Here is a 23,274-nt window from a genome sequence, read left to right as displayed (position 1 = left end):
AATAAGTATTCTTTTAGTAATTTCAACAAAATAATCCACTATGGTAGAGCAAGGAGTGTTTCGCGGAGCTATCAGAGATGGTGTGTCTTCTCGTAAGAGAAATTCAATGTCTACCTCTATAAAGCCGAGACGATTAGAGACTAATCTCGTGGACTTCTCGGTTCTCGCCACACCACGATCAGTCATGGTAACTATTTTTTCAAAGCGATTAGTAATCTCAATTGCCCTAAATCTATATATATTTTTACTAAGCTAAGGAAATTCAAAAACGTCAAATATAATCACTCTGTAGAAAGTGGGAGATACTTATATATTATTCATTTTGTTCCGGTAACAAAATGTTCTATTTCTAATTACAAAAGATCAAAATTACAAAACTATAAACATATCATACAAAACAGTTTTATACCATTAAATGATCAGTTTAGTTAATAAATTCAACAAATTAATATTGTCGTGGTAACCAACGGTTTGATTGATATATCAACAAATAATTTTTGTGTCAGTAACAAAACTTTGGTTATTGGTACAAAACATTTCTCTCAGTGCGGTCCAAAGTAATTTTTTGCTGTAAACTAGTGTAATTATCGAGATTATAAAAGATCTCATAAAAATCATTTCCCGAACAATAATTATCGAGATTATAAAAAATCTCATGAAAATCATTTCCCGAACAATTTTGTTTATTTTTCTAATGGAACTAAAACAAGTAATAAAGAAAATGTTGATACAAAATTTATATTTTTAAATTCTTTTGGCAGCCATTATGGAATATTGAAGAACGATCATTCTCATCCGTCAATTTGCATCTATATCGATGTTTGACGTTTATTGCAGTTAATAATCAGTTCTAAGGTGTGGTAGATATGCGTTGGTAGGCGTCGGCGTCGAGTAAAACAAGGTGAACCGTAGATGGTGAATAAGAAAAGACGATGAACGATGGTAAAAGTTGAAACGTGCAAGCTGTTCTACCTATATTATATATATTTAAATTTTGTATGATAAAAATAGGGATGTGCAATAATGCGGAAAATTTGCAATCAACAAAACAATATGACTAAAATAATTAACAATATACGTTATATGACTACTATCCTAATATTATTCCTTTGAGAATTTACATAGTTAACAACGTATGAATTAATTTAAAGTCGCACGGTAAAGTGTACTAAAAAAATCTGATAATAGTGATAATAATTTCTAAATGTTGAGTGAATAATTTTAATCAAATATTTGATTTATATAACCAAAAATAATATTTTTCTAAATATTTAGTGAGTATATATCACCAAACATAATAATATAAAAGTGTTTGGTAATAATTACATTGCTCGATGTGATTTTTGCTGTTTGAATAAAAGATACCATTTCCGATGTATTCTCGCGCGCTGAACACGAATCCTGTAATGAAATTGCTCTATAACGTCAGGTTTGTGAGAAAAGTGAAGTTAAAGATGTCAAAATTAACGTCTTTTGACATATTGATTTTTTTGCTAGTGAAGTAAATTTTTTTTTCTATTTTCGTTTACGCCATCTTAAAGTGCCAACTTTTATCTTTAAAATATATTTTTTTTAACACCGTATGTTTTTTTTTCACTGAGATAATCTCTGCGTAGTCACGCAAAGAAAAACGTTCTGTGCCAAAAATGTTTTTGAAGAAAAAGTTTTAAGAACTGTGTAATGATTTTAACAAAGTTTTTAGGGTCACTAAATCCGAATCTGAAATCAAATTTTCGAAATTCAAAATGGAGGATCCAACATGGAAGAATTTGTCATCGCAAAAAAATGTTTATCACTAAAATTTATCGTTTGCGCTATAATTTAATTTAAAAAATATTGTTTACAATATTAATTTTGGAATTTTAAACATTTGTAAAAGAATTTCAAATTTAAATTAAGTATATATATAAAAAAATTTTTATTAACTTCTTTTTCTTCAAAAACATTTTTGGCACGAAATGTTTTTCTTTGTGACTACGCAGAGATTATCTAGGTGAAAAAAAACATACGGCATTAAAAAAAATATATTTTAAAGACAAAAGTTGGCTCTTTAAAGCCTATTCTATCAATTACGTAAGCGTAGTTGTAAGTGATTGTAGTTGTAAGAATTGACCAATCACAGTTGAATATTCTTCTCATATTCAACAGTGATTGATCAATTCTTACAACTATTTACAACTACACTTACGCAATTGTAGAATGGGCTTAAGATGCCGTAAATGAAAGTAGAAAAAAAAATTTACTTCGCTAGCAAAAAAATCAGAAATATGCCAAAAAACGTCAATTTTAACACTTTTAACTTCACTTTTCTCAAAAACGTGGACATGATAGAGCAATTTCATTACCGGATTCGTGTTCAGAGCGCGAAAATACATCGGAAATGGTATCTTTTATTCAAACAGCAGAAAAAAAGTCTTAAAACGTCGGGCAGCGTTATTAAAAAACACAATAAGTAAAATAAATAAAATAAGTAATTATTAAATATTTAGAGAAAAGTAATATTATTTTGTGTTACATTAACCGAACATTTAATTATTTTATTTAACATTTAATAGTATTACTTTCAGGCTTTTCAGTGCGGAAGGCCGATAACACCTTACGAAATATCGCTCAGGCTGTTTTTCATGCACTTTCGCCATTCTGCGTTTTTACGATAACGATGATTCCGCATGTTCCATAATTCATCCAAGCGATAGTGATACCGACGATCGCTTTGTAAGTCGCCGCCTGAAAATCTCCATTTATGCGACTCAACAACTAAAGATGCTTGCACAATCACGTGCATCACAGTACTTCGTTGTGCCACAAACAGCAAACTTTCGCGGTAAGTTATAGTCATAAGTGTTCAGTGTATAATCGTGCGTTTGATAGGATATAACGCGAATAAATTAATCGAAAGGAATGTGAAAAAAAAACATGACGATTGTGTGACGCTCAGTTCGATTGGTCTCTACTTTCGTTTCTCCCAGCCGGAAGCGACGAGGAAATTGAATCCTCATTTCCTCCTCTGTCTCGACACGCGTCGTAAGCACCGCACTTTTTATACGAACGAACGTAACGCCATGCGCGAACAACGCGCGTTGAATGAACCGGCCTGTGACGCATGCGAGGGATTGGAAATCAACATTGAGAAAAGAAAACGTTGATTACTGTTATTAATATAAATTCGTAGAAAATAAGCTGATACATACAATAATATAAAAGATAATACTTATATATGAGCCCCTTAATTGATAAGTGGCATAAGTCCAAAATTAGGAAAAATGCGTTTATCGTAGAAATAGAAAGTATTAAGAATGTTTGTTTTATCTATTAATTTAATTTACTTTTATTTTGTTTTTATGTTCATAAAAAATAAAAATCAATTTTACATCATAAATAATGTGACCGTAAAAAAAGCTGGACTTAAGTCACTATTCCAGCTTTTTTTTATGGATATAAAAATAAAATAAAAGTAAATTAAATTGATAAATAAAATAACCATTCTTAATACTTTCTATTTCTACGATAAACGCATTTTTCCTAATTTTGGACTTATGCCACTTGTCAACTAAGGGGCTCATATATATCACTGCGTTGATAAAAATGATCTCAAAGTCATCTCAAAATTAGCAACTTTTTAGTAGAGTATTTTTTAAATTCATGAATTGAAACGTTTTAATTAGAATAATAAATATACATAATTTAATTTTCTTTACAAATTATACTTTTTCGATTATGTACATATATATAATTATACGTATTCTTTAAAACAATAACTGCATTTAGCAGAGAAAGCAATTTTGCAACTGTCGTAAAATTCTTTAAAACACGATTAGTTTATATATTTAAATCCAGTGAGGAACTAAGGGCAAGACCAATCAAAATTAAAGAATTTTACAACAATTGTAAAGTTGCTTTTTCTGCTAAATACATCCTCATAAATTTTCAAAATTTAAACATTGAAATCCCAATGCTAATTTTTTACTTGCATCATTATTCTATCGATGCGGCGATATGTCTCATCATACGACTGTCGTCTTCTCTCAGAGATCATTAGGAAAAATGTTGTAATATTTTCTCTTTAATATCATAATATTTAATGTACTTTCGATTTTCACAATATCTAACATTCTTGTATACAATATCGTCTTAATGCTGAAATGAAACTTGCTGCGATTCGCCATTAATCACGCTGTGTACTTATCACGTGGAAGCGGCCAATGATAAGAAGACTGCGCTTCCCGGAATATCAGTGCGAAGCGCTTTGCATGATAAAAGCTTACAAAGGAAAGTCAATTTCTCTTTTCAAAGAAATGGTCCATCAGTAATATCTTCGTTCTGTTGTATGTTTTGACGTGTGTCAATTAGCGATTTCAATCATCGAACCGAACAATGGCATCGGGTAGCATTAATTCCGTTATGTCGTTCTGAATAGCGATTATCGGCGTGTTTACTTTGCTCACGAGACGTTGTGTCATGAAATCATTTACATGCATTTCAACGCCGTCACTGATATGCACTTGCGATGCCTTTAGCAGTAAGGTCGATCGGCGATCACATATTGAGATATTTCAAGAATAGCAGTGAACAAAGCATGCGTTTGAACACTAACGTGTTTTTCTTTAAGTTCTTGGAAATCAATTGTTAGTTTCGTTTACATTGCATAATATATCCTTAAATATCATAATATTTGAAAAGTGTATATGTAAAACTAAAAGAGAGAGAGAGAGTGTGTGTGTTTCTCTTGAAGTCTATGGAAAAAAGTAATTTAAATATCTGAATAAATCAACATATTTTATTTGCTATTTTCTTTGCTTATCGCGTGTGCAAAGTCAGTAATTCTGATTGTGTTCGCCTACGAAAAAATTGTCTTTTAAACTGCAGTTGTCTTTTAATAGCAACAGTTAAATAAAAAATGATTTTGTATTCTCTAAAAGCAATTCATTTATCATTCTGTAAATAACGGTCTGTTTTATTAATTTATTAAAATGTTATTTTTCATTTGAATTCGTATCAAATTTTATACAAGTATATACATTTTACGTAAGTTAACTCAGGTTAAGCAAATTCGATCTGCTTGTAAGTTAATCATATACAATTAATTTGCAATAATCATACAACCTTGTTGTATAATAATAATTGGAGTAACCTTCTACCCGAGGCGTTAATTTGATTTGATTGGCAATAAGCGATGCTGGAAACGGCGGCCGATATCGCCATTCCTGACATTTTGCCTTGAACACTCACGACTCTCGCTTATCGACATTCGCTCCGCCGTGACTTCGCGTCGTGAAATAATTTCTATATTTAGTACACGACTCGGCAGGTTTCCGCGTATACGATCGGCAAATTCGGGAAATAGACGGAGTCATCGATACGCCCGGGAGACGACGAGCGTGACTCGATCTTCCCATTTGTTCCTCTTACACGCGGTCGTGACTGAATTCGCCTCTTAAAGACACGATCGTCGATGCGATCGCGCAATGAATCACGCAATACGTGTTCTGCTATACGCTGACATTTATACACCTTACTCTCCTCGGCGGGCTTCCTCGTGATTGTCTTCGAGATGCATCATGCCCCGAGCAAAATTGCGCAGGCATATTAAATTTAAGCGCCGATAAATCAACAAACGATTTCGAGAGTCCTTCATCTCCGAAGAGAGCGCGGAGAATTAACGAGCGCGTGTAAAATTATTATACGCTCACACAACTGGTTGTGATAAAAGGGATTAGCTGATTTTTGCGCAAATCGCACACGGTGTTTGTATCCGAGTTTCAATTTCCTGCAAGATTTGCACGCCGCGAACGCGAGCGCGATTGTAATCGCATTACACTCTTTTTTACGAATGGTTAACGAGACCGGGATTATACATGAATATATGTACGACCGGATAGATATATGGAGGAGATTACCGTCGCCGGTGGTAATGGCACATTGTGCGTACTTTAGAGAGCGCTCGTAGATATTAGCTGGCATCGGATGCGAGATGCACGCTGCTCCCAATCATATGCATGAGACCGCAACGGGAGGCCGGGGATCTCAATTCAGTTCTCCCTCCGAAACAAGATTCCCTCAGAGTTCGCGCTCACTTCTTCGCCCGTATATCACGTACCACTCAGATACCGTCGCTAACATCGCCGATCGAAGGGAGCAACAAATTTTTAAATTCCTCCGGATATTGTTGAAGCGAAACACGTTCGTTCGGGCCTGCGGTCAAGTCATTGAGAAAACCCATGGAAAGGACGTCACGTAGCGAATCGTAATAGATCGAATGCGCAGATTACAAAGATATTAATCGGAGCGGCACGGGTGACGAACAGCCTACGCAGTCGTATCGGTGACCTAAGAGACGTTCTGCATCGCCAAGTGTCTCATAGACGAATCGATCGTACAGATCGTACTTCATCAGATCGTCACACCTAGGCCGCGGTCCGATTCACACTCACAATACTTAATCAATCTTATTTCATCTTTGTTGTTTATTAAATGTTAAACAAGAACAAATAATGTTCATGAGCGCTGTAAACATATATCGGTTCGCGGTGCTTGATTCTCGTAGGGAAGACTAGTACTTTGAGACATATTGTACATTAGAGGGGATACTATAATTATTTTATATTTATTTCAGTTAAAAAATTATATAACTGAACAGCCAATATTAAAAGTCTCCTTATTATATGTTAAGAAATAATTAGTGCACTAGGAAAAGAATCTGATTGCATTAATGAGAATTCTGGCTAAAAATGGACAAATCAGAATTTTCTAGTTGAATCTAATGTAATTCTAGTTGAGATGCCAGAATTCTGATTGACATAATCAGAATCTTGAAGTTCGTTAATTTTCAACTATAAATTTTGCTCAATATATATCCTGAGGTACAAAATATTTCTATAGGTACTATATTGAAGAAAAATTTTAAATCTTAAGGCTTCTGAATAATCACCACAACCATATTGAATCGTGATGTCAGAAGCGAGAAATGACACGTTAATTTTTATTACATGCCAATTATAAATAAAGACAATTTGAATAAAACAAAATGATGAGATTGCTTTAAAACATTTGTAAAAAGAGATGAAAGGCACGTGAAAATAAGCTACGCATGCGCATTGAATAAAAGCACTTCATGTACCTTTCATCACTTTTTACGATTATTTACTGATTGTCAGGAGGGATAAGCATAGTTTTCATCCATTTTTACAAATGTTTTAAAGCAATCTCGTCATTTTGTTTTATCCCGAGTTTTATCCAAATTGTCTTCATTTATAAATAACACGTAATAAAAATTAACGTGTCATTTCTCGCTTCTGACGTCACGATTCAATATGGCTGTGGTGACTACTCAGGAGCCTTAATATTTTTTTAATAGTACTGACTAAACTTTAATAGTACTGACTAGTTATTTATAATAAATAAATACTGACTCAATAAAAAATAAATAAATCGTTAAATATACAGTTCTTGTGCAAAAAATGTATAAATATGTTTATAATTAGTAAATATTAAATAGTTAGTACTATTTAAATCAATATTTATTAAAATTTAATACTTTTTTCAATCTCCTAAACAAGTCTAGTTGACTTGGCGAAAAAACGTGAGAAGAGAAGAATCCATGATTTTCTTCTGTACGAGCGTCGTGAATGGATAAACGAGAACAAGATTCAAATTCGTCTCGATCCAATTATGTGGCTCGCTCGCGCTCCGTTTCTGCAAAGTGTATATAAGAGAGACGCGTCCGTAATTTTAGATCTCGAGTTAAAAACTCGCGATATCGGGTGACCGCGCGCGACGGAAATCGATCGCGCCGAATGATCGCGAGAGGTGGGCATACAAAACAAACGTCGCGCGGGTTCCATGTTCTATTCCGGGAATTGATGGCAATCGGGCGCTTTAATCCCTGTGAACGGTGGAATTAACGAGCGCGCGAACGCGAGCGCTCATAAAGCTCGCACCAAGCTGGCCTAAATATAAGCGCCCACGAGAGAAACCTCCCGTAAGGTCTCGTACGTAATCCGGACTTCCTGCGCCGCTTTTCTAGCGCCAACATTTTCCCTCCTTGTTGCGAACATGACGCGCCGTTTCATCATTTGTTAAGTAACATTTTTTATCTGTGTAAGAATGAATTACTGCAGCGGAAGTAGACTGAATAAAATATACTAGCTGAGTTTTTAATCAGGGAATATAATCTAAAACCTGGATATATACGGTTATTCTTTAAAGAATACATGTATTTTTTAAGCCGTAAAACTTCTGGTCATTAATTAAAATTTTACATTTATAAAATTATTGATTAATAAAGAATTGGAAATAATAATATAAATTGTATTCCAGAAATTTTATTAAATATCTATATTGTATATAATGTATAAAAAAATTATATTCCTTCCTCTGTTCCTGGATCATCATCTTTTTTTTAAAAAAGTATACATAAGTACATATGCATTCTTTTCTTATAATTTAGATATGATAATCTTACCCGGACACATATAATAGAAAACTATTTGAAATAGATTTTGACCGAAATTATTTCGTTTTCCCTAAAAATATTTACTATAGAAATCTAAAGAATTATAACTGAACAATAAATTCCAATCGGAATCTATTTCGAATAATTGTATAATACTTGCCATAGAATGATTTTTATACCTCAGCAGCAGAAAGATAAAGATCATTGTCAATTTTTTAGTGATTGAAAATCCGTACCTGTATTTTCTCTTTATTTTTTTTTTAAATATTGAGTATAAATTTATAATTTCAAATACTGATAAATTGTAAAACAATTAATAACATACAATATGGAGTTAATCATTTCATTTAGAAAAATAACCTAAATAATTGTTGTTATAAAAGAAAAATTGGGTTTAATGGATTCTTTCATATCTGGATTAATAGCCTTAGATTTGGACATTATTTTTTTCTATCACTGGGGATATTATGCTGTGGGAATATAAGCGTGCCCATTTCACGGTTGATCGCTAATCGGTCGCAAAGAGCCGCAGGCCGGCTTCGAATGCAACGTTCTATTGTGTCGCCATTGGCACTGACGTCGATTTTCCCGTGAATATAACGATGCGGGCGGCGCTATTAGACGCGTTTCCCCGTTTCATCGATATTATTTATAATCGTCGCCGACCGACGACGTGCGGGAGCCGGAGCAGAAACGTTTATTCGTGGCCCGTCGCGAGCGTGAGTCACGAAATTCGACAACGAGCACGTTCACGGTTCACCGTTCGTGCACCAGATTGCGACGGGAAGAGAATCGTAGCGTGTCTCCAGGAGTCGAATTCTGTATCTTCAAACAAGGTGAAAATTACAGAAGTGAGCAAATAGGTGTTGACCAATGAAATAATCAGTATTCTAGTAAATTCGCTCACTTTTGTCATTTTCACCTCGTTTCAAGATACAAAATCGATCTCCAGAGGTTGCAACGTGTCCCTGCAAGTAGTGCAAACAGTGCAAACGCCCTCGGAGCGTACTTATCGATGATGGACGAGGGATTATCGCAGGTTATTAAAGCTCAAGATGAAACACAAGATGGAAATCTTCATCTTGCCGGGTGATATCTCGAACGGGAGGTCAGACCGCCGTGCCCGTTCTGACTTGCAATGCGCACGACTGACGACATTTATTTCGTAACAAGAAATGCAAAGGATTCTCTACATAGAAGTCGTAGATGGTCGTGGAGTCTTAAATCGTAGGAAGCCAACCAATCACAATCAAATATAAGGAGAATACTCGATTAGAATTGGTCAGTTTCCTACGACTTAAGACTCTACGACCGTCTACGATTTCTATGTAGAGGACCTTTAAATCGAAACTGACCAATTCTAATCGAATATTCTCCTTATATTTGATTGTGATTGGTTGGTTTCCTACACTGAAAGAAAACATTGGCTGCTGCAGCAAATTAGATGGTAAAATATGGCTTAGCATTTTTAATTCGTTGCAACAGCCAGTTTTTGGATGCTGCAGCCAATTGTTGGTTGTTAGCCTATCCGCAATGTCAGTATAGGATTTTGATTGACTAACGCAACCAAAAATTGGTTGCTACAGCCAATTAAAAATGCTATGCCATATTTAACCATCTAATTTGTTGCAGCAATCAATCTTTTCTTTCAGTGTACGACTTAAGACTCCACAACCGTCTATGACTTCTGTAGAGGATCCTTAAGAGCATCGAAACGCTACTATCGTAGGACTCTCGTTAAAGTAACTCGAAAAAATTTTAATATCTTTTATTCGAAAATAAATATGTATACGTCACGAAATTAATAGGAAATATCCCGAGTCAAAATTTTGACCCTTGATTAAACCTTTAATTCTATGATATAGTAGAAGCTAAAATATCAAGATAGGTTCAATTATGACACAATTTACTCCTACTTTGACTGTAATGATGTCGCAAATTTCCTTTTTCACTGCTTTTAGTGTTAAAATAGGTTGATTTGCAATAGGAGTTAGGATAGTAAAATAGGTTTGATTACAACCATATCATCAAAGTAGGTTTTATCTAGTTTATAGAACATTTAAATAGGTGCAAACTATCCTTAAGAATGTCAAAGTAGTATTAAAATTTCGACTCGGGATTGGACGTTTTAAATTATTAAGCGACTTATCTGGAAAAATTTTATATCGTCACGTTGATAAAATTATTTGTGGTAATATTTTAACTTTCTCAAAAGACATGCGCATTTCGCAAGAAATGTTTAGTCACAAAATTAATAATTATCACGACAGTGCAGCATCATATCGACGATTTCTTCAAATTATCCAGGTGTTAAAAATTATGTGCGCGTACATTACGCCACTGGTAGTTTCATTAATTATTCAAATATTGTATAAATACAAATAATCAGTGCCGTATGTGTAAAACCAAAAATTTTAATATTTGGACAATATTGGAAGTAATCGTCGATATAATGACACGCTGTCCGGACAATTAGTTTTATGACGTTATTTGCGAAAAGCGTTTATTTTTGGGAACGATAAGATGTTACCGCAAATAATTTTTATCAACATAATAATGCAGGTAAAATTCAAGATGAGAGTCACATGATAATTTAAAACGTCCAAGATTTCCTATTTCACGAGTGAGTCAATCGTATGTGTAATCAAGCGATGAGTCAAACACCTGGCTAAGTTAAAAATTTACCTATTTAAGGAAAGCATTCGTCTAATTCTATCCTATTGCATCAGTTCCATCTATACAGCATTTACTTATGTGAAAATTTTATGTCTCTCAAAAATTAAATAAAAAATAAAACTAATTATAACTTCAGTAACTTTCCAATTGCGTTATAGCGTTAGTTTCTCCATATCGCTTCACGTATTGCATAGTTTTAATATTTAATATTTAAATTTTAATGGGGGGGACATTCCGAGATATGTTTACTCAACGATTATTTAGTGATATTATTTATAGTGTACAAACATAGATATGGCAGTACGACAGCTCTTTTTTTTCCAAGATATTCCGTGTGTCATCGAATTACGCCTTTTCCAAAGTAACGAATAAAGATTCGCCCCGTGACGCATCAACAATCGACACAGTACCCTCTTTTATAATTGAAATTTTAATCTTTGTCATTATTTGTATTTTCAGATTTTTCTTATTGCGATATCGTACATTTAGGGCCGGTTGTTCCATCTTTTGGTAAATTTTACCTGTGAGGTAAATCTAGTAATCCACGTATGTGATTGGGTAATTTTGCTATCCACAACAGGTAAAATTTACCAAAAGGTGGAACAACCGGGCCTTAATGACGAAAAATGAAAATAGCTAATTGAATAATACTTTACAATAATTATCATTTCATTTCGGATGCTTTCTAGCAAGAGACAAATATATAACACAGTGTAACACACTGAATTATTACGTCTTTCTTGTTTACTAAACAACTCTAAAATGAAGATGAAGAAAAAAAGAGGCTCACCATCCACGGGCATATCTGTCACGATACGTCGACACAGCAAACCCAAACATGGACCTCTCCTCCATGCGATACACCGCATAATGTTTCGTCTCGATGTTGAAGCCGTCGGCGACGTGCCAGGTTGGTGAAGCGACGATCGCGAGCCCGACGAGGAGGCTCGCCCAGAGAAGCCTCGTCGACCACATCCTGTCCGCTGGTCTGGCGTGTCACTGGCCGCACTACGAGCACTCTGTCACTGTGTCGAGTCACTTTCATATATGAGAACCGATCGCGCGAAAGACGGAAACACGAAGGAAATCAATGAATGATAATAATAAGCAAAGAGCGGCACAACACGGCGGCACGACGAATGGTATGAAACTAGGAGAACTTAGTCCTGAATTAACGTTAACTGCGCAGGGTTAAGCGAGTTAGCCGGTAGCAGCTGCACCACCAGCCGACGACATGTGTCTTCCGCGAGGCGCGAGGCCCTCGAGAGACCGACGACGAGGGAGGGTAAGGAAGAAGGGAGGGAGAAAGAGAGCCGGAGAAGTCTGCTTGACGGACGCCCGCGGACAGACTGAGCTGAGTGGAGCACGACTCTTTCGGGTAGTCTTCGACTCTTCGCTTACTCGAGGCCCGCCGCCGCGCCGATGAGACTCCCACCCACGGCCCGCTGATCTTAGCCGACGTGCGTCGCGACGTCGTGTCGCCGTTGCGTCGTCGTCCGCGATAAGCGCATCGACGCGCTACTATACCAACCACAAACCGATTTTTCGTATCACGGTCGTATTACGATTATGACGATTGAAAAAAAGAAATTGTGTCCTTGCTTAAAACAATCTCGATTCAGACATCGGCGATTCGGAATAGAATTCTATTGCCGTGTATTTCGAATATTTCGATATATACATTCGCGGTGCATTTTGCATAACGTAAATGTATTAAACGTTAATGTATTAGAGTTAATTAAAATATCACTCATATCCGTAAATGAAAAGTACATTAAACTTCAATACACTTAACTTTTAACAATGTTCGCCGAATACACAGTCGTGTAGATTGCTCACGATCAGTTCAAAATTGAATGTTCTTTGAATGTATGCTACATTTTGATTGGTACTACCATTTTAAGAACTTATGTACGTGAACCAATGAAAAGGTAGTCTTCGAGTTTTTCAGGCTCGGTATTCTAGGGATACTACAATTTCTAGGATCTCTAACTACACAACGAATGCAACGCACCAAACGTATAATTTCGTAACTAAAATCACGCATGATTTAACCTAACTTAAACTAACGACAATTTCTAATTAAAGTTAGGACTTTATAGCGAGATTCGAAAACCGTCTCCTTGTCTTCTTCTTGCTCCTTTAAGTAACTTTGATAAATTTCCATATCCGAGGAATTTACGTGGATTATTCGAAAACTATCGTTATGCGAGAGACAATCTGACGGTTCAATATATAAAGTAAACACATGCTGCAATCCTTATATAAACGTATATAAACGGAAGTTTTCTAGGAGAAATCTGTGTTTTCATATAGTTAACTGATTGTGAGTAAACTAAATGAACAATGGAATGTGAAGGCACAGATGTTGAATCACGTCTGTCAGTAACATCATGTGAAACTTTAAATAAAAATGATGGAACGGAAGAAAACAATGCAGAAAACAAAGCTGATGAGACCAATCCAGTGCAATCAAATTTATTCATAATGACCGAAGACTCCTGCAATTTGTTGAATAAGGAAACTTGTTTGGAATCTAGTAAAATACCGGACGAAACTGACTTCCTCACCTCCTCACAGTCACATGTAAGTTTGAGACAGATACAGGCAAGTATACTTTACGTATAATTTAATAAAATTTATTTATGTAATAAATCGTTTGTCATATTACTTAAGCGAATTGAAAAATAATGATTCTTCAAATTATAGGTAACGTGTGATACCTTATCACAGCAAATAGTAAATCTTGCAATAATGAAACAAACAAGAAACAATGAAGCTGCAAATGTCACAGAGCCAAGAAATGTAAATTCAGAAGATGCTAGCTCAACAGATTCTTCTTGCGTCTATAATTATAACTGGTCAAGAGCACCAAAGATATTATGTGTAGCGACTAAGGAATATCAGTCCACGGATATGCATGAGAATTTTACAAAAGGTTGTCAATGGTCCCCAGATGGAACGTGCTTACTTGTACCTTCGGAAGACTTCAAAATACGCCTTTATGAGCTTCCTAGAGAATTGTACTCTGGCAAAATTCCATCTGATTTTATACAGACCGACTTCACACCTGCTTTGACCATTAAAGAAGGTGGCCTCATATATAACACTTGCTGGTATCCTTATATGAATTCATGGGAACCTACAACATGCTGTTTTCTTAGTACCAGTAGAGAGAGTCCTGTTCATTTATGGGATGCATTTACAGGAGAATTACGTGCAACATACCGAGCTTATAATCAGTTAGTAGTAGCAACATTGTTCGAGTTTTCAATGCAACTTTGTGAGAGTACATAAAAAAAAGGGGGAAAATAATATTTTTTTTAGAGTTGACGAAGTAGAAGCATCTATTAGTGTTCAATTTGTGGATTCAGGAAGGGAAATATGGTGTGGTTTCAAGAACACTGTAAGAACTTTCGATACAGATCGTCCCGGACGTCAAACAAGCAATATTCACTTTAAACATGATTTTCCAAATATGACCGGATTGGTTTCATGTATCCGTGAAAATCCAATTATGCCAGGCTTAGTTGCCTTCGGTACATATTCTAAATGTATTGGTATGTATCTGTGATAAGATTTAATTAAATATATAGAATTTCTGACATTATTGGGTCAATTCCAAGCAGAATCATAAGATTCGTAACTTGTTCTCGTAAAACTTATGATTAGTATTCTAATTTTATGCGTACACATCGTAAGACGTACAATTGTTAGTAAATATCTACGATTTCTTGTAAATCTTATGGCTAGTAAGAAGCTGTCTGTAAAGATATTGTATAAAGGTATATAGACACTTAAAAGTTCTTATAAGTCTTACAAGAATATGTTACGAGCCTTATGATTTTGCTTAGAACTTAAACATATGTCTGCTATGAAAGATATAATTTTTCTTTTTTATATACTTGAAGGTTTGTATAAAGATGGACCATTATGCACTTTTAAAACTGAAAGTGGTATAACACAAATTGAATTTAGTTCCTGTGGAATGAAGTTGTTCTCCGTTGTTCGGAAAAATAGTGAATTTCTATGTTGGGACCTCCGTAATCCTGGAAATGTTCTTTATTCTCTTGAAGGAAGACAATCGGACACTAATCAAAGAATACAGTTTGCTATTACACCGGACAGTAAACAAATAATCTCTGGTCAGTTTAGAAAATGTAAAATGATAAATAGCATTATATAATATACCTCATTAATTAATGTTACATATTCCATAGGTGGTGTTGATGGAAATATCATTGTATGGGAATTACCAGAAATTACAAATTATGATAAAGAGAATTTGAATCCAAAATGTAAAATAAGACTATCCAAAGACTGTATAAATGGAGTAAGCTTACATACAAATTTACCTATAATAGCAACCAGTTCCGGACAGAGACAATATGGCGAGTATATTAAGAGTAAACATAGGGACAATAGCGTGAGATTATGGTGGGCTTCTTGAGATAATTATAGCTTTAAATAATTGTTTACTTATACATGGATAATTTTGCGTTGAATAAAACAAAAATAAAACCAAATGTTTGAGGTGATGTGTAGCTCGTGTGATAATAATTGATACGTTTATACAGTTCGATCTACAAAGTGATAACATCAATATTATGAAACTGGCCAATCATAGTTGTTCCATTCTCCAAAAGAATAACTATGATTGGCCAATTTTATAACATCGATGTCATAACTTTGATGAAGTGACGAAATGAAAATTGAATGCCAATATGAGTCGACATAGGAAGTTTCTGTGTATATACTTTCATTATTTGAAATAATCCATATCACTCAGAAACGTTTCGATCTTTAATTCGGATCTTCTTCAGTGTAAATTCCTTCATAAGTAATCATTTACTTTAGGATGTAAAAAAAAAATCGCCGTTAAGTTAATCTTTGTTAATAGTACAGTTGAAAGTATAATAAAACGACATAAATATAACAAAAAGCGACGAAAATTGTATTCTAAAATATATTACTGAATTAATTTCGCAACTTGACTTTAAAATATACAGTAATTGTCATTGATTTAAAAATTATTACTTCTGAGAACTACTTACGAAACCTGAAATTAATTCCCATCCTATAACAAGAATCTCCAACGGGGCCAATTAGACTTTGCAAATCGATTTCACGAAAGGCAATGAAGAATAACTCCATGATAAAAATAATTTCGGGTTTCTACTGCATCGGTACAAATCATGCATTCACTGGTATCTATTTGACGCGAGGAACAGCGATGAGACGCATCGCATATAAAAGAAAATTAAGTTATACTTGTAATTCTGTGATGTTAAAAATGTAAAATTAAATTTTTCAAACAAGAAGCTAATCTTTTACCATTAGCTCAATCGAAGCTCAAACCTTTATTGATTTATTTATAATAATAAATTTGTATAGGGAAAAGTGGGGGAATTATGCGCAGCGGGTAATTGTACGCTTCCTGGTTTGGTATTTCTCCAATAAATGAAGGGGAGGATCCCGTTTGCCTACAGTTCTGATTGTACATACCACTCATATCAACTGGTGCCTAGTAATTTTTTACTGTTTTGCCAATGAGATTATTTTATTTTTAAATTGGCCAATCAGCGATACATGTGTGCAATATGCGATGTGTGCAATCGGAGCCCTCCCAGATGAAGACATCACCATGGTGAAATTTTTACACAGATCTCTTAAGATATAATTACAAAAGATATAAATACGTTGCTAACCAGAGAAATACAAAAAAGTGAAATCACATGTTTTCTTTGTTATTTTAGCATTCAGAAAATAAGATGGTAAGTCCGTATTTTTAATTTGTTTAAAGTTGCATACTGAGTCTTTTGAGCTGTTATTTATTAAGTTTGATTAGGAAGTGTTAAAGTAATCGTATTTCATATCGAGTCAGGTCGCAGCGGACAACTGTGCGCAAGTGTTTTGAAATTCGCACAATTACCCATCTTCCATATACTATATGATTAGTACTAATTTTTTCGTTTCTTTGCATTATTATTTTATTTTTCCGTTTCATTTTGCCAAAGTCCATGTGCATTATTATTATATTAGTATTGTATTTTTGCTTAATATATATAACATATATTTAAAATATATTTAATATGTATTTATATTGCAATATAATAAATATATTTTTTGATTTATTTGTCAATATTCCATAATTCATTTTCTACGACTTTTACTTTGCGCACAATTACCCAATCCATGCGCGCAATTACCGGCCGATATGCGTCATACGACGACTCTGCAACCAAACAGAAAAATCGTATCATCGATACAAAGTAAAATCCTGTTTTCTGATTGGTTGTAGAGTCGTCGTACGACGAACGTCGGATAGCTATAAACAATAAGATGCAAAACGTATTCAATAAACTATATCTCCTATTTTTAGATTACGTTGTTCCTTATATAACGGGTCTTAACCGAGAGATGCAATCTGAAAATCCAAAGATTTACACGCTTTATTCACAAGTTGAATCAGTATTGAAAACGATTTTCGAAATGTTTATACGAAAACAACATTTAGAAAAAAAACTCTGTATACGAAATAAATCATCGGAATCCACATATCCTACTTCCCTTAAACGAAGTGTATTTAGGTGACGCGGTTACAGTATATATTAAAACGACTGTTCCGTAGGATTCAGCACAATGTAATAAAAAATACTCTTGCACTGTCTTTTCGTTTAGTCAGTTTTTAATAGTTTATTGAATGTTAACAAATATCGTTCACAATGTCCTAACCACGCATTGCTGGTTAATTTGTTTGCATTGATACGACGCATTATGAGTTACGACGAATAACGTTCGCTTTGTGTTCTACGCACTGCTGTTGCGGCGGATAACGTTCGCTTATAAGTTGTGATCACTAATATCGACAGCGCCTAGGGGACAATGCCCTGAGTCGATTAATGAACACGTTAAGGGCTATTGCCCAGATATTTAAGGGCTGTTGCCCATATATTTAAGAAGTCTGGTACGGAAACTCGCGACAACGCTTAAAGAGAATATCTCTTGAGTCGCGATCGGCTCGAAAGACACGGCTACGTAGAGAAACGATTCCGAAATAAATATTACCATGGTCGCGAGATGATAAAGCGACGGGTACCGGTGTAACAATCATGACGCAATGGTAGAGATCGCACCCCCAGACCCCCAGCCGAAAACAGGTCCTAATTGGTCGTTCGCGGATCACGCTGCTAGCAAGCACGAACGCACGTGAAACCCCTTCGCGACAGTACGGCGCCGTGATCCGGTTTTTTTTGTTATTGCCGATGACAAATACATATTAGCTTATGAGTATACGTATGCCTTATGTCAAATGCCGCCGTACCAAACTTACTGCGTATCGTCATGCATGACATAAAAAGAGCTCAAATATAACAACGACCAAGGATATTCCTGAACAAGAAGAGTTAGATAAATTTAAATTATCTTGTCTAAAGTTTTATCAGGAACTCATTGATCAGATAAAAAAAAACGAATTTCAATAATAAATTAAATACAGATTGAGCTCTCAAAATATTAACAACAATAATAAATATCACCATATGAGTCCCTTAATTGATAAGTGGCATAAGTCCAAAATTAGGACGAAATCTCCATCTGTAATTACGAAGCATAGAATCGAAAATAATCATGAATTTGAATGGAGTGGTGTAAAAATACTCGATATTGAGCCTTCATACGGAAAACGTTTAATTTCGGAGATGGTACATATCAAGAAACAAACACATGGCATAAACAAGCAAAAGGATACAGAGACATTACCCGAAGCTTATACTAATATGATACATTCCCTCTCCAGTTCCTAATTCGGTAACGGTTCCTTTCTTATCTCGCACATTCTACCAGTATAGTACTTGACACGATCTCGAGTGGTTGCACACACAAATGCAAAGTATTTTATTTGACACATTGTTTGACATATAAATTATATTAAGTAGTGACCACTGTACATTCACGTTTTACTGGATTTATTGCTTTCAATTTATAAGGTATTTAAATTTGTTTTACTCTTGTTTCACATTATTATGACGTTTTTTGGACTGTACGATTGACCTCTTATATATATAATTTGTCTAGTTTTAAATTCTTTCACAATTTTGATAAGATACTATTGGATATCTAAAGACAAGGAGATGTTGCGACATGGATTTGATTCCAATTTGCATGGTTACACTTCTATATTAATAGCGGCCTTGAATCCTGAGAATTTTATACTAGTCAGCTATGTTATTATAACTAATGTATTCACCTTTGAGTGTCAATCAGTTTATAGAAAGCGTTTAATAGGTTATATCTAGAATGTTATAGTTACGTTTTATAATTATGTTGCTTATTGTTTTTTATTAATCCGTATTGTGAATGATGGTTATATATATATATACATTAAAAATGACTCAAACGCAGTCGAAACGTATGTATGATTTTTATGTATGATTATTATATTTGAATTTCTTATTATACATATATATTTACTGGTTCGATGCCCTTCTATTACTAATATTGTTTTATACTTATTGAACCTTTGAATTCTTTATTTTAGGAAAAATGCGTTTGTTATAGAAGTAGAAAATATCAAGAATGTTTGTTTTATCTATTAATTTAATTTACTTTTATTTTGTTTTTATGTTCATAAAAAATAAAAATCAATTTTACATCATAAATAAAGTAACCGTAAAAAAGCTGGATTTAAGTTACTATTCCAGCTTTTTTTGTAGTCACTTTATTTATGATGTAAAATTAATTTTTATATTTTATGGATATAAAAATAAAATAAAAGTAAATTAAATTGATAAATAAAACAAACATTCTTAATACTTTCTACTTGTACGATAAACGCATTTTTCCTAATTTTGGACTTATGCCATTTGTCAACTAAGGGGCTCATATATATATAACAGGCGATTGAGATGAGCTGAAGAAAGACGCAGTTATTAAGTGCGTGTAAAAAATATATTTAAAAATCCTTAAATCAACTTCGCAAGAGATTTAGCAAATTTCAAAATCAAACGTTTCAGCCAAGAGAGCAGCCGGAAGAGCCCCTTCAATTCCAAATTTTGAGAAGCATATCTTTGTCCATTGACTGATTAGTCAAATGAAAACAGCTGCAAACTTTGATTAACATAACGCAAAGAAGGAAAAATATATGTCGAGAGAACTGTCCCGTGACGTGTATAAAATTGAAAATTTCCTCCTTTGCATTATGTTGATCAAAGTTTGCAGCTGTTCTCACTTTTTGACAACGAAACTGACGCTTCTTTTTGCCGTATCACGAATCATATACGTATGTATGCATGTACGTATAAACGTATGAATGTATATGTATGAACGTATATGTATAAATGTATATGTATGTACATAATATGTATAAGAAAAAAGAAAAAAAGAAAAAGAAAAAAGGGAATAACAGGTGTGAAAATAAATGCGCGCAATTCGTAGGTTAAAATTGATTTTTTATTTTATATCATTATGCGCACTACTTAGCAACGTCGCAATGCATCGCGATCTTTAGGCTATATTATAAAGAGTGCCACAACGATATAAGCGATAATTTTTCTCGTGACGGTCACTTACGATCCAAATTATTTTATATATAACTGCTGTCTATCGATAAAGCCTGGGCAGGCTCAGGGTTGGGCATGTATTAAACTTAACGTATTATACATGGTTTTTATACCGTATAAAGACCCGTCTACAATACACGGAGTAAAAAGTAAGAGTAAGAAATTGACCAATCACAGTCGAATGTGAGAAGAATAATCGACTGTGATTGGTCAATTTCTTACTCTTACTTACTCCGTGTATTGTAGACGGGCCTTTATACCGTATGTTATACGTATTATACGTACGTTTTATATGTTTTATATGTATTATACGTATTATACATACGTATTAAGGCCCGTCTACAATACACGAAGTAAGAAGTAAGAGTAAGAAATTGACCAATCACAGTCGAATGTGAGAAGAATAATCGACTGTGATTGGTCAATTTCTTACTCTTACTTTTTACTCCGTGTATTGTAGATGGGCCTTTATACGTAAGAAACTATTCGCAGCTCTAAATTGCCCAACCCTGGGTAGGCTCATTGAAGCTAGAGTCCTAGATTTATCAGAGAGGCACAACCGGCTTAATGGCTGGTCTACAGTGTGCTTTTTGTTTCCTGTTTCTTGCTGTTTGTCTCTGTTTGTTTCTTATTTTTTTGATCAAGAAGGCAATAGACAAACAGCAAGAAACAGGAAACAAAAAGCACATTGTGGAACAACCATAAGTCAGTATGACAAAGGTGCTAAGGAGAGTACTAAACATGGCCGACATGCTATAAAACTGCCTTTAAACTATGTCAAACAAGATAAGACGTGTAGGATAATGTGAGATAGAATGTATAGGATAAAATGAATAATATGTCACTAGTACTATAAATGGCTGCCAAGTCACGCAATTGGTTAGATTGCAACAGCGAATCAGAATGCATAACACCGGTTGCGCCTCTCTGATAAATCTAGGACTCTAATGCCCAATTTCTTCACTTCCAGATAAGTTGCGGATAACCTTATCCAGGAGATATCTCCATTGTATTCTGAGAGATATCTCTTGGATAAAGTTATCTAGAGGTGAAGAAATTGGGCATAAGCCCGGATCCTCATACGGGCAACAGCGCTTCGACACAGAGCTCTGATTGGTGAAAAGCCGGTTGTGGGGATAAAATTTACCCCCATCACCCGTTTTTCACCAATCAGCGTTCGGCAATCAAAGCGCTGTTGTCCGTATGAGGATCCGGGATAATTGAAGCGAAGGATGGATTTCGGCGTCAGTCTTTATCAAGTTTTCATGTGCGTAAGGTTCGTGGCGTAGTAATTTCATAAACGTGCAAGAGTGTTCTACCATTTAGCTGATAGAATATTTTTGCACGTTTATGCGATTAAGTGCAAGTGAAAGTGACAGCATGATTTTATAGAAAAAAAAAAATTTTTTTTGTTAAATCTGCTCCTGTCTGTGCGGTCTCTTGAATACAAGAGGTCTGTTTTCTGTGGCTGAACTACTTTACCAAATTTTTCTGTGTCGATTTGTGTCTCCTAAAAGGAAAGCAGCCATAGACATGAGCAACCTAAGAGACATACTTCAGATCTAGTACGAGTATTCGGTAGAAGAGGTAAGTAGTTTTTCTTTTTGTATATGCTAGATTTTTTTATTTTTTATTTTATATTTTTTTTATTTTTTAAATTTATAATGTTTAATGTTCCAGTTTATCGTTGTTGGCAACCTGCGTGTTGTGCGGCTGCAATTGCTGAATGAGGTGGGGGTGATTCCGTTGGTAAGTTTATTATAAATTATAAATTCTAATTCTATTTCTAATTCAATTTGTACTCCTTTTTTTCCAGGTTACACACCGCGGGAATGTGCGCATCCGGGGGTTTATGAACCAATTCAACAGACAACTGATACGCGCTGAGAGGCGGGCTGAGCGAGTGTTCAGAGACTTCTTCTTCTTAGTTATTGGCTCCTGCCTCTATGAAATAAGCGGAGACAATATGGCCAGATCACGTCATGAAAGCGTTCAGAGACGAATTCATGGACGACGGCGATTTGTTCCTTGCCGAACTTTTCGGTCTTCGGCCGTAGGGATCTTGAACCGGAAGACTGGAATTGTAAGTTTATGAACATATATTTTATATATTCTTTATATATTCTTTATATACTTATATATACAGTGTCCCGACCTTTTTTGCCAATCACTTTTGTGTAGATAGAGCGGACTAAACTGAGTCGAAAAGTCCTCTACCATTTTGCAATTTTCGCAATAGTTAACAAGATATTAATTACTAAAAATTGCAAAATATTGGGTCTTGAATAATTTTTTACTCAAATATTATCAACTTTACAGAAAAACTTGCAAGAGAAAAATTATTTATTTTCTTCTCATAAAGTTCTGAGAATTTTTTCAGAATTTTTTCAGAATTTTTTCAGAATTTTTTAATTCCGTGTTTTCTCATGTTGATAAAAAATTCTGAAAAAATTCTCAAAACTTTATGAAAAGAAAATAAATAATTTTTTTCTTGCAGTTTTTCTGTAAAGTTGATAATATTTGAGTAAAAAATTATTCAAGACCAATATTTTGCAATTTTTAGTAATTAATATCTTGTTAACTATT

The 23,274-nt window shown here is 34.4% G+C and overlaps 2 protein-coding genes across 3 annotated transcripts in view; one reads left to right on the top strand and one right to left on the bottom strand.

Moving 5' to 3' along the window:
- The window catches only part of if (integrin subunit alpha inflated), a 92,177-nt gene extending 79,641 nt beyond the window's left edge, over positions 1–12,536 (bottom strand). For both annotated transcript variants that reach the window (XM_018514462.1, XM_018514463.1), the window contains exon 1: positions 11,919–12,536. In XM_018514462.1, coding sequence (XP_018369964.1) covers positions 11,919–12,103 — 185 coding nt within the window. In that variant the 5' untranslated portion in view covers positions 12,104–12,536. The remainder of the gene's footprint in view (positions 1–11,918) is intronic.
- Positions 12,537–13,205: 669 nt separating this feature from the next.
- WDR79 (Telomerase Cajal body protein 1 homolog) lies at positions 13,206–15,741 on the top strand. The gene is made up of 5 exons (XM_018514480.1): positions 13,206–13,714; positions 13,838–14,370; positions 14,456–14,688; positions 15,040–15,273; positions 15,349–15,741. Exons 1-5 carry the CDS (start codon positions 13,475–13,477, stop codon positions 15,576–15,578), a joined length of 1,470 nt encoding a protein of 489 aa, XP_018369982.1. The 5' UTR covers positions 13,206–13,474; the 3' UTR covers positions 15,579–15,741.
- Positions 15,742–23,274: the final 7,533 nt, after the last annotated feature.

This window comes from Trachymyrmex cornetzi, unplaced genomic scaffold (genome assembly GCF_001594075.2).
Source record: "Trachymyrmex cornetzi isolate Tcor2-1 unplaced genomic scaffold, Tcor1.1 scaffold509, whole genome shotgun sequence".
Lineage (NCBI taxonomy): Eukaryota > Metazoa > Arthropoda > Insecta > Hymenoptera > Formicidae > Trachymyrmex > Trachymyrmex cornetzi.
The sequence above is the reverse complement of the archived record's forward strand: the minus strand, read 5'-3'. Positions and strand labels throughout refer to the sequence as shown.